The sequence below is a fragment of the Ochotona princeps genome, chromosome 33 (genome assembly GCF_030435755.1).
Source record: "Ochotona princeps isolate mOchPri1 chromosome 33, mOchPri1.hap1, whole genome shotgun sequence".
In the NCBI taxonomy this organism is placed as follows: Eukaryota; Metazoa; Chordata; class Mammalia; order Lagomorpha; family Ochotonidae; genus Ochotona; species Ochotona princeps.
The window spans coordinates 1,524,006-1,536,422 of record NC_080864.1 but is presented as its reverse complement, the minus strand read 5'-3'; the positions used below and the strand labels follow the sequence as shown (position 1 = coordinate 1,536,422).

The 12,417-nt window shown below is 63.6% G+C and overlaps 1 protein-coding gene across 1 annotated transcript; it reads left to right on the top strand.

Annotated features, from left to right (window-relative positions):
- The first annotated feature begins 4,238 nt into the window (after window positions 1–4,238).
- Window positions 4,239–11,555, top strand: MAP1S (microtubule associated protein 1S). Its single transcript, XM_004595798.2, has 7 exons — window positions 4,239–4,364; window positions 5,436–5,537; window positions 6,375–6,457; window positions 6,810–6,950; window positions 7,187–9,572; window positions 10,874–11,109; window positions 11,386–11,555. Exons 1-7 carry the CDS (start codon window positions 4,259–4,261, stop codon window positions 11,539–11,541), a joined length of 3,210 nt encoding a protein of 1,069 aa, XP_004595855.2. The 5' UTR covers window positions 4,239–4,258; the 3' UTR covers window positions 11,542–11,555.
- The last annotated feature ends 862 nt before the right edge of the window (window positions 11,556–12,417 follow it).

Below are 12,417 nucleotides of genomic sequence, written 5' to 3'. Positions count from 1 at the left end.
ACAAGAGGCACAGCCCTGGGTACAAAATGTTTCCCTCGGAGCTGGCACCGTGGTGTAGTAGGTTAAGCCTCTGCCTGTGAAACTGGCATAGCATGTGGGCGCTGATTCGAGTCCCGGCAGCTCCACTTCCCACCCAGCTCCCTTCCTATGGCCTGGGAAAGCAGTGGAGGACGGCCCACAGCCTTGGGACCCTGCACCCGTGTGGGAGACCCGGAAGAGGCTCCTGGCTCCTGGCTTCGGATCAGCTCAGCTCTGACCATTGTAGGCACTTGGGGAGTGAACCAGTGGATGGAAGATCTTTCTTTCTGTCTCTCTGTAACTCTGCCATTGAAACGCAAATAAAATCTTCAAATGTTTACAGACTGAAGCTGCACTGAGATGTGAAGTGTGCCCCCCACACACCAAGTGCACAGGGGTCCCTCCCCCACCCCCCGCGGCAGGTCATTCCTGGCGTCCTGCCTGCCTCCCGTGTCCCCCAGTGGCCAGGGAGACTGACTCCACACCTGCCCTCAGCGATGTATGCAAGTGCAAGAGAAAGAGCGAGATCTTCCAGCCACTGGCTCACTCCCCAAATGCCCACAGCAGCCAGCGCTAGGCCAGGTTGCAGCCAGGAGCCAGGTGCTCCACCCAGGTCCCCTCCCCCCGTGGGTGCAGGGGCTCAGGCACATAAGCTGTCACCTGGTGCCCCCCAGGACGCACATGCTCAGAAAGCTAGCGTCAGGAGCTGTAGCCAGACAGCTGCCCCTGCTCGGTGGGGGAAAAGGCTGTTCTGGCAGCTTCTACTGAGGCCACTCCTGCTTCAACCCCCACAAGCCCCCCTGCCTCCTGCCATTTCTAACGGGCAGAGGGGACCAGGACAGGGGCCATGCTTGGGCCACCTGGCAGGTGCAAAGGCCCTGAGGGGAGAGGGCCATGCCTGGGGTACCCGGAGAAGAGTCTTAGGGAAGCAGGAGGATTAGATGCCCTCACACCCCTTCCTCCCCTGCCCCTTTTGGACCCCTCCAGCCACTGAGGTATGCCCACCACAGGCAGGGGGGTGGTGGCAGGCACTGAAGGTGCCAGGGGTAAGCAGAGTGCAAAGACACAGGGGGCTTTGAGGGAGGGGTGGGGGCCACACACGCTTCAGGATGTTTTATTTTGTTTTTGATATTTGTTTCCCTAGCTGAGAGGGGTGCACGCCCATGTGGGCCTCTGATTGGGGCGGGGAGGGTCAGGTGCGGAGGAAGGGGCGGGACACAAGTTTCAGTCTTTTTTTTTCTCTCCTTTGTCTGCGGGGGAGGAAGAGGAGGGGGCCCCTCCTGGCTGACAAACTCCATCAGGACCTGAGATGGGGGACGGTCCTGTGATAATGCCTGTGAGACCCTGAGGTAGGGAAGAGTGTTTGAGGGGGTTGCTGGAGGGTTTTTTTGTCCCCACCCCCCCCATTGGGAAGTCGGATTTACAGAGAGGAGAGAAAGGAGGATCTTCCATCCACTGATTCACTCCCCAAGTGGTTGCGACAGTCAGAGTTGAGCCAATCCAAAGTCAGGAGCCAGGAGCCTCTCCCAGGTCTCCCACGTGGGTGCAGGGTCCCAAGGCTTTGGGCCGTCCTCCACTGCTTTCCCAGGCCACAGGCAGGGAGCTGGATGGGAAGTGGAGCAGCCAGGATGCGAGCCGGTACCCACATGGGAACCTGACATGTGCAAAGCGAGGACTTTAGCCACCAGACTACCACACCGGGCCCTGCCCAGGTGGTTTTGATAGTTCTGAGATGTTGTCGGTTTTGTTACTCCACGGTTGAGAAAATCTTTCCAAGATCTGTTGGTTGAGCTAGTTCACCTCAGTGCATCTACAGACGCGGGAATGTGTTTCAAAGCCTGGCCAGGAAAGTGGTCCAACCTGTCCTGCTCTCTGAAGAGGCAGCGGACATGCCCTGCTGGCCTGGATGAGCTGGCCATCGTGTCCCCTGGTGCGTCTGGGCATGCTGTCCACTGCACAGGCATCAGCAGCCTGGAGGTCCAGTCCCGATAAATAACTCCAAGGTTGAACCACACATCCTGTGATTTTTAGGGGCAGCCAGGGGTCTGAGTCCAACGGTCTAGTTGCAGAGCCCCCCCCAAGAAACCTCACCTGGGGTGACCTCTGACTTGATTTTTGAAGGTCAGGTGCTGTCTGTCGCCTGCACCAGCCAACATATTTAACAGTGGTTGCAGCTGCCGTATCAGCTCTGTCCCCAGGCCCATCTGTCACATGAACTGAGAGGTGCTATGTAATAACCTAACCAGCCCACCACAGACCCGGCCCTCATTCATACCAGCAGGTGCTGCAGCCTGGCTGGGGTCGCCCCCAAGAATCCCACCTGCCCCTCCCAGCTTCAGCATTTGCATATTCCAGTGCTGTGACCTAGCCTGGCCTGCATACCATCCAGCTGTCATGCACACCCATGGGTGCTACGGCTTAATTCAGCTCAGCCTGCCTCCAGGCCCAGCCCAAAAGTCTGCCAGTGGCCTGCCCTGCCCCCAGCACTGGCTTCAGTGGGAGCTTCAGCCCAGCAGGTGAGTGCCCCAAGTTTGCCTACCAGACCCAGAATTCGTGGGTGGCGGTGGGTGCTGCAGCCCCGTCCAGTCTGGCATCCTCCCAGTCCTGGCTCCCGTGAGCTTTAGAGTTCCACAGCCCAGCCTGGTTTGTCAGCACCCCCAGTCTCCATGTAAATTGGTGGGTGCCACAGTCCCAGAGGCTAGCCCACCAACGCCCCCCAGAGTTCACACCCCAAAGGCGTTCTCTCACGGGGCAGTGGGTGCTGGCAGCCCAGCCTGATGTGGCCTACCCCCTGCCCCTGACACTTGCAGGTGGGTACTGTGGCTTAGCCCTGCCAGGCAGGCTCCCCTGCGCCCAGCCCTAGCTTTTACATGCATGAAACAGGCATCAGGCAATGCTATTTAGTCCAGCCCAGGTCTCCCATGTGGGCAGGTGTCTTGGTTGGACCCAGACTGTCCTCCAGTCTCCCTTTTCTGAAGCACCCTACCTCGGTTCTCTCGGCAAGTGTAGTGGCCTGGCTCCTGGAAGCCTCCCAAAGTCATTCCACACCTTGCAAACCCTCCTTTTATGGGCCCCAGTTACTTCCACACATCCCCAGACCCCCTTTTCTCGGGGGCGGGGCATGCCACAGTCCCCTGCCGCGGTGGGCAGCTCCTGCCGGCCAGGTGGCATTCCCCCGCCCCTCTCTGACTCTTGCCACACTGGTGGGGGAGAGGCAGGGTGGTTAGCTTGAAAGGCCGAGTGCTAACGGCATATACAGCAGGGATGGCTGCCCGCCCCGGGGGCAATTATTTTTTAAAAAGTTTTTTAACATTTATTTATTTTTTATTACAAAGTCAGATATACAGAGAAGAGGAGAGACAGAGAGGAAGATCTTCCGTCCGATGATTCACTCCCAAAGTGAGCGCAATGGCCAGTTCTGTGCGGATCTGAAGCCAGGAACCAGGAGCCTCTTCCGGGTCTCCCACGCGGGTGCAGGGTCCCAAGGCTTTGGGCCGTCCTCCACTGCTTTCCCAGGCCACAGGCAGGGAGCTGGATGGGAAGTGGAGCTGCCGGGATTAGAACCGGCGAGCATATGGGATGGGGCGCTTTCAAGGCGAGGACTTTAGCCGCTAGGCCACGCCGCCGGGCCCTATTAAAAATTTTTAAATTTGTTTATTTATTTATTTATTTTTGAAAAGCCAAAACCAAAACCCAGCCCCGCCCTCAGCAGGTGTCCAGCTGTGGCTTGCATGGCTCCTAAACACGTACACACACACAGGACAACCCCATTTCTCAAACCTCCCACGTGCTAACCTCCACCTCACCCTTCCTCACACCCACACCTACGAAACTCCTACACGTCCCTCGCAGCCCCACCCACGACGTTCGTGCCTTTTCTCTGTCGCTGCTCTAGCTGGGCCTGACTTTTGACCCAGCCCCTCTTGGGATGGGCTGTGAGTTTTGTCAAACAGCAGAGATTGCGACTGGCAGGTGGCCAAAGCTGATTATATATGAATGGATGAATGAATGAATGAATGAATGGCCTGAAAGCAGCGACCCCAAGAATCAGCCCACCCCCTTAGGGCCAGGCAGACCCCTGGCGGGGAGGAGAGGGGCTCCCCCGTCCCCCTACCCAGGGGCGGGCGAGGCGGGACTTCCGGGGTGGTGATGAAGGGAGTGGGGATGGGTGGGTCTCCGGCGCTTCCGGCGCGGCCTCTTTAAGGGGCGGGAGGCGCTCGCGGCGTCCGGCGGCACGAAGATGGCGGCGACGGTGGCCCCGGCGCCCAGCTCGCTGCTGCTCGTGGTGGGCTGCGAGTGCACGTCCCCGGGCCAGCTGGCCTACGTGCTGGAGGAGCTGGAGCGAGGTGAGCGCCCCGGGGGCGCGGGGCTGCATCCCCGCTAGGAGCCTGGCGCGCGCCCCTGGAGGAAACCGCAGCCAGGCCTCGGCTGCCCCGCCCATGCCCAGGGGGGCTGTGGGCATGCGGGGTGCGCCCAGGGCTCTCCGCTCAGCCCCGTCACTCCCCGGGATGATGCCAGAGTGGGGTGTCACTTCCTGGGACGCAAGGCTGCATTCCCGCTAGGCGCCTGGCGCGCGCCCCTGGAGGAAACCGCGGCCAGGCCTCGGCTGCCCCGCCCATGCCCAGGGGGCTGTGGGCATGCGGGGTGCGCCCAGGGCCCCCTGGTCAGACATGTCCCTCCCTGCAGTGATGACAAGGTGGTGGGTGGCCTCCTGGAAGAGGAAGGGCAGGGAAGGGAGGCCCGGGGTGGCGCCTGGGGGGGTGCCCTGGGTGCTGCTAATTGGGGCGTGGGCGGCTGCGCGTGCCTGGCCCGGAGTTTTGGCACCCCGCGGAGGTGAGGCTGGCAGAGCAGCTGCACCTGCAAACCACCTTGCTGGGTGGGTCGGGGCGGGCGTGGTGCGCGTGCAGGGCGGTAGCTTCCTGGCCATCCCACTGGAAGAAAGGCCTGCCAGTGGCTGGTGGGTAGGCGGGGCTTAGGCCGGGGTGCTAGGGGGCAGGCGGGGAGGTGATGACAAACGGGGGTCCCAGTGTGGGGGCGCAGGGGGAACTGGCCCCCAAAGTGAATGCGGGGAGGTGGGAGGGGCCAGGAGGGTTTAGAGGGTGCCAGAGGGTGGGTCAGCTAGTGTAGGCTGGGCCTGGGGAATTGGGGGGAGCACACACACTACCCCCCACCCCCTAGCAGGAACAGGTGTGTGCCAGGCCCCTGTGGGCAGCTGCAACAGGTGGTGTCTGCCGGGACGGGGCTGAGGGGCTGGGCGTTGCCTGGGAAACACTGGCCCCCCTCCACCATGTTAGAGGAGGTGGGGGGCGGGTGGAGATGGGCACACTCGCCCCTAAAGCCTTCGTCAGACAGGGTGGCCATGGGGTGACCTCCCTCCTGGCTTGTCCACCCCTCCCCGCCCCACTTCTCCCGCACAGGCCTACGGTCCTGGGGTGCAGATGGCGCGGTGTGCAGCCTGGACAAACAACTTGGGGTCTTTCTGTCTCTCCACTCCACCACCTTCTCCAGCATTGTGAAAGGTGAGGGGCTCCCTCCCCTTGCGGAGTGCGGAGAGGGGAGGGGGTGCCAGGTGCCGGGTGCCAGGCACTGGCCGCACACCCCCGAGTTCAGTGCCACTGGGGCTTTTAATTCCATTTTGCAAGTAGGGACAGTGGTGTGCTGGGGGCTGCTGGCATAAATGGAGGGTGGAGGTGGCAGGTTCCGGGGGGGCTTGTCCCTAGGCTGCCTGTGACCTCGCCCGGCTTAGCAGATGAGGAGTGAAGGGGTCCTGGGTGTTGCTGCAAGCTCTCTCCCGCCCGCATGCTCACTGAGTCCCCTCCTCCTCCTGGCCAGTGGCAGTGGCGGCAAGAGGGGAAGGAAGTGATCCTCTGTCGTCTCATTGTCCCGGCGAGGCTGGCTGGCTTCCTGACCCCTTAGCCAGGCCGGGAAGTGAGGGGTGGGGGCCCCCCTGGTGTGTATGGCCTCCGTGCCCTGGGCTGCAAACTCCCCTCCTGGATGGGCCTACCCCATGTGTGATCAGCGCCTGGAAAGGTGGCCAGCGTGCAGAAGGCAGCCACAAGGGGCCTGGGGTCCAGGAAGCTGGCCCCGCCCACCCACCTGCTGACCACTCCCCTCTCCCCACCCAACTCAGTCTTATCTCTAAGATATCGCCCTGGGGGCCGGCACCCTGTGGTGGGACCTTGTGACTGCCACTTGTAACTGGAGGTGTCCTGACGTGCCTGCCCCCCCACACATATGCACCTGTTCATGGCAGTAGGACAGCTGGCTGGCCAGGGAGGCAGGAATGGAACCCCGGGGCCAGGGGGACAGTGTGACCTCCCCCTGCACTGAGTGACTTGGCTCAACTCCGCCCACAGGCCAGCGGAGCCTGCACCACCGTGGGGACACGCTGGAGACCCTGGTGCTATTGAACCCGTCGGACAAGTCGCTGTGCGATGAGGTAGCCGCCTTGTGGCAGCAGCAGAGTCCCGTGTGGGGCTGGGGGCCGGGCAGGTGGGAAGGGGTGTGGCATGGCCAAAGCTCCTCCTTTTCGCCGGCACCCCCAACCCACCCCTGTGTGCCTGCGGGGTCGACTTGGCTCCTGTTGAGGGTAGCAGGTGATGTGGCGCCGTGCGTTAGCTGGCTGCTTGGCACGCCAGTTCTGGTCCTGGCTGCTGCGCTCCGGAGGCGGCTCAGCAGGGTGGACGGAGGCTGGCTGGGCCCAGCAGGGACCCACGCCGAGCACGTGGGTGGGCCAGGCTGTGGGGTAAGGGCAAGGACCTCCCGCCACTGTGCCCTCCACCCCCCCCCAGCTCCGGAATCTGCTGCTGGACCCCGCCCCTCACAAGCTGTTGGTGCTCTCCGGGCCCTGCCTGGAAGGGACCGGGGAGCTGCTGCTACAAACAGGGGGCTTCTCTGCCCACCACTTCCTGCAGGTCCTAGAGGACCAGGAGGTAAGTCCTGCCCGCACCACCTCCTCTACTCCGCAAGCATGGAGAGGGGGAGCATCTGCCAGGACAGGGAGCCCCAGGGCAGCTCATCTTCCTGTAGGAGTGATGGAGTGGGGGCTGGAGCACAGAGGGGGCTGGGGCAGCAGGTGCAAAGGCCCTGGGGCAGTGAGAGGAGGATAGAGGCCAGACTGGGAGGTGTCCTCCCCCCCCACCCACGTGTCCCTCCTGCACCCACACAGATCTTGGATATTCTGGCTTCCACGCCCATGCCTGCGGACACCCCCACTCTCACCATTACCTGCCCCACCTTCGGCAACTGGGCCCAGCTGGCGCCCGCCCTGCCGGGTCTCCAGGCCGCGCTGCAGCTGCGGCAACTGTGGCTCAATCCGCCCATGGCCACCTCTTCCTCCTCCTCCTCTGAGGGTCTGACTCAGTTCTTGGAGTACATGGCTGACTTCCTGGAGCCGCTGTCCCCCTTCGAGCTGTTGGAGCCCCAGAACTCCAGCGGCTTCCTGCGCCTCACCCGGCCCTGCTGCTACGTGTTCCCCGGCGGCCTGGGCGACGCGGCAGCCTTCGCCATCCACGGCTTCACCGTGCTGGTGAATGGCGGCTCGAACCCCAGGTCGACCTTCTGGAAGCTGGTGCGGTACCTGGACCGCGTGGATGCCATGCTGGTCACCCACGCGGGCGCCGACAGCCTCCCGGGTCTCAACAGCCTGCTGCGGCGCAAACTGGCCGAGCGGCACGAGGTGGCGGCCAGCGGCGGGGGCAGCAGCGGCTGCTCCGGGGAGGACCGTCTGCGCCTCATCTCGCCCATTCTGGGCATAGCTTTCCTCAATGCCAGCAAAGCTGCCACTCGCCTGGTGGGTGGCGAGGACGAGGCTGAGCTGGCGCTGAGCCTCCTGGCCCAGCTGGGCATCCCCTTGCTGCCGCTCCGGCGTGGCCCGCAGCCCGCCGAACCGCTGGTGCTCTATGAGAACCTGGGCCTGGGCCGCCTGGACCTGTATGTGTTACATCCACCTGCTGCCGGGAGCAGCAGCAGCGGTTCCAGTGAGCAGGTGCAAGCAGCCTCCGTGTGCGCCCTGCTGGTGTGGCGCCCCGTGAGCTCGGCCGACAAGGTGGTGAGGGTTCTGTTTCCGGGCTGCACGCCGCCCGCCCGCATCCTGGACGGCCTGAGCCGCCTGCAGCACCTGGGCTTTCTGCGCGAGCCCGTGGTGACGCGCCAGGACCTGGACAAGCCGCAGCGAGCCAACAGCAATGACAGCTTAGCTTCCCGTGATGGCTCGAGGAAGGAAGGGCGGGTCTCGGCACCTGCCAGGTCCACCCAGGAACGCCCGGGGACAGCGACCCGGAAGGAGTTGACACGAGTGGAAGCCCCACGCAGGACTGAGAAAGAAGTCAAACCCCCCAGCAATGTGAAGAAAGACCCCAAAGCTGGCACCACCTCCAAGCCCCAGGCCCAGGCCCAGCCCCGGGAGTTGCGGCGTACCCTGTCGGCCACCAACAGCCTCAAGAAAGCAGGGGCCCCTGCAGCTTCCAAGCCCCTGCGCCGAGCAGCTCCCACACCCCAATCTCCAGAGAACGGGCCCCGGAAACCCTCGGGCGCCTGTCGGGGTGAAGCCAGCCCCCCAGCATCAGCTACCAGTGGCTGTCCAGGCACAACACCAGCAGTGCCCCCCAGCCAGGGCAACCCTGGGGAGCCGGGGCTGAGTCCAGTCGTGGAGGAGCCTGGCGCTGGGCGCGACGAGAAAAACCTGGAACTGCTGCTCTCCACAAGCATCATGCGACCCCGCACCCCGGAGCCCACGGACGAGACCCACCCCAGCCCCGCCGGGGAAGCCTCGCCCACGCTGACCACGCCCTCGCTGCCCGCTGAGGTGGGCTCCCCGCACTCCACGGAGGTAGACGAATCCCTCTCTGTGTCCTTTGAGCAGGTGCTGCCGCCACCCAGTGCCACCACAGCCACAGGGGAGGCGGGGCTGAGCCTGCCGCTGCGGGGTCCCCCTCGTGCCCGCCGCTCAGCCTCCCCGCATGACGTGGACCTGTGTCTCGTGTCCCCATGCGAGTTTGAGCATCGCAAGGCCGTGCCCTCGGCGCCCGCGCCCGCCTCCCCTGGCAGTTCCAATGACAGTAGTGCCCGCTCGCAGGAGTGGCCCGGGCTGCTGGGGCCTGCGGAGACACCACCGACGTCGGTCAGCGAATCGCTGCCCACGCTGTCCGACTCGGACCCCCTGCCCTCCGCCACAGCCACCGCAGCTGCCACGCCCGCGGCCGTGGACTCTGACGATGACACGGAAGCCTTGGAGGGGCGCGACTCGGTACCCAAAGCCCTGAAGGCGCCCCTGCCCAGCGTGTGCAGAGTGCAACTCAAAAAGTCAACGCCCCAGTCCGAGACGGTGGTGCACGCCAGCATGCCCACGCGCACGGCCCCGGCTCGCCCCAGCTCCGTGGCCGCTACTCGCAAGACCAGTCCTGCAGCCGTCGCCAAGACCAAGGGGCTCGCCGCAAGTGGGGACCAGGCCAGCCGCCCACTCAGTGCCCGCAGCGAGGCCAGCGACAAGGGAGGCCGGGCACCCCTGTCCAGGAAGCCCTCGGTGCCCAAAGCGGCCACTCGCACCTCTACGGGTGAGTACTGGCCCCTACCGCCCCGTGCTGGGGACTGGGGTGACAGGAAGCGGGTGGTCCCTTGTGCACCTGGCCCTGTGTGCCCCTCCCCGGTTAGCAGCACACCCCTGCACCCGTCCCCCCAGGCAGGGGTGTCTGAGCATATGTGGGTGTTGGTGTCCAGTACCCCAAAAACACACACGTAAGCTTCTGGAAAATCCCAGGACCCCCGCCCCCATGGGAAATAAGGGCATGTCTGTGGTGCGTGGGCTGCAGCAACTGAGGGGTGCCTGAGTCCCCACTTCTTGGCCCCCCACCAGGAGGAAAGGGTAGAGAGAAACCTGGCAGAACTTTCCAGAATGTGCCCCCAGTGAGGTCACGGCCACCGGCTCAGGCCTTCCCTGACAGTGAATGCAGAATGGCTGTCGGGCGAGAGCGGGGCCGCGGTTAGGCTAGGGCCCGGGGCCCCAGCGCCCCTCTGCTGGCACGGGAATCCAACTTCAGGAGGCTCCCCCCCCCTTTTTTTTTTCTTCCAAGAGTTTATTATTTTGGCTTTTCTGCATTTAACTCTGATCTGTTCAGAGGTCACCGTGTACGTGGCGTGAGGCAGAGCGCCACGTGGCCAGCTGCTACCCTGCAGTGGGTGTGGAAGGGGCGGCCCATTTCCTGTTGAACTTGAGCTGACCCGGGAGACCCCAAGGGTCAAGGTTGGCCTGTGGCATGAGCTGGGCCCACAGGTCCTGTCTGTGCGTTCCTCAGTCCCGGACGGACACCAGTTTGGGCGTCTCTGGGAAGCTGTTTGGGCTCACCCGTGTGCCCTCCGTGGCTCTCACATTCCATCCACCTCCCGGGGATTGGTGTCACCCCCTTCTGCCTGCCTGTCTAGGCAGAGGCTTGTCCACATGGGCTGCTCTGAGCCTTGTCCCATTAATACTTGGAGGTGGGACTGCTGAGACCTTGTTCTCTCGACGAGAGGATGAGCCGGTCTGGCCACTTCCTCCAGGAAGTCTTCCCAGATTCTAACAGCCCAGTTCCCTCTTGTCACTTGAGGAAACCCCTCAGTCAGTAGGTAGTGAGTGGGGAGGTATTGTCCCTCCTTGGTGTCTGGGGAGTCCAGCAGGGGAAGGGTGGCAGTGTGGTTCGCATCCCCAGCCCAGCGCAGCTGGGTCACCACCCTGAGGGTGACCCCCTCAAGGTCCCCACACTCAGGCTGTGGTGTGGGGAGGGTGGGCTGTAAGATGGAAGGGTTGCCGGGGTAACGCCTCTTGTTCAGGCCCCCCCGCCCACATGCCCATCATTGAACTAGTTTCCCGCGCCCACAGCATCCGCTGGCAGCCGGCTGAGTAGCTCGGCCACCCCGACCAATGCCCCCTTCTATCTGGACTTGGTCTACCTGCCCGGCGGGAGCAGCGCCCGCCTCGTGGGCCAGGAGTTCTTCCGGCGCGTGCGTGCAACCTACTACATCCTCAGCGGCCAGGACCAGGCCAAGGAGGAAGGCATGCGGGCCCTGCTGGACGCCCTGCTGGCTGGCAAGCAGCAGTGGGACCGGGAATTGCAGGTGCGTCTTCCCAGGGGACCACCTGACCACAAGGGGGGTGGGGGCCCTTCTGGGGAGCAGCTGGCTCAGATCTGTCAAAGGACCCGATATCTCTAGGGGTTAAACTGAGACCTGGAGGGAGGGTGGGCCCCAGCCTCTGCGTTCATGCAGCCACTCCGAGTGCAGCACCCGGCACGGGGGCGGAGAAGGGGGGCTGTTGGTGCTGAGGCCAGGTTGCGGGTTTGGGGGGTGGTGAATGACGAGGACATGCCCCTGACCGAGCTTCCCCCACTACAGGTCACCCTAGTCCCCACCTTCGACTCGGCGGCCATGCACACGTGGTACGAGGAGACACACAGCCGGCACCAGGCGCTGGGCGTCACCGTGCTGGGCAATAACAGCATGGTGTGCATGGAGGGCGAGTCCTACCTGGCCTGCAAGCTGGAGTTCTAGCCCCCCGACCACCCCCAATAAAAACATGCACGTGTGTGTGTGTGTGTGTGTGCACGCACCCAGCTGGCTGTGTCCTTACTTCTTCCGGCCCAAGGCCCCGCTACAAGTGTGAAGGAGCCACATGGAGAAAGGGGGTGAACCCCAGGAGCAGCAGCTGCTCACGGGATGGGAACACGTAGGGGTGGTCTTGCTGGGTTTGGGGGTGGTGTGCCAGCAGAGGCGGGAGTGACCAGCCTGCCCAGCACTGCACATCTGACAAGTTCTGTCCACCCCAAGGCCCCTGGTTGGCCAGCAGAGGGCGCTGTCCCCCCAACTGCCGGGTAAGCGGGCTGAGTCATTCCCGGGGCTGCTGGATCCCAGGATGTCACACACATGGTAGGAGCCCAGGATCCAGAGCCCGGCCTGCTCCAGGGGACAGAAGTCACGGAATAGGGAGTGGGGTGCTAGGGCTGCCAGGCCAAACAGGAATTGGGAGGCAGGGGCTCCAGGAAGGAAAGTCCCAGAGAGGCAGGCTCCATCCACGGGGAGGTGGGCCACAGGGCAGTCAGGGAACCTGACTGCCTACAGGGAGGCTGCGGGTGGGGTGGTGTGGGCCAGAGGCCTCTGAGCCACACAGCGCATCTTCCAGGCATCCCACGCAGGTGTAGGGTCCCAAGCAGGGAGCTGGATGGGAAGTGGAGCAGCAGAGACTTGAACTGGGACCCTATGAGATGCTGGCTCTGCAGGCAGCAGCTTACCTCACCCTGCTACTTTTGGTCCCCGCTCCCCGTTCCCTGGGAGCCCCTGTGTACGTGTGTGTTGGCGCCCTGTGTAGCTCCAGTGAGAGGCTAGTGGGTGTTCTGGCAAAGAAAGGCAGTTTAGGGACAACCTGTGGCC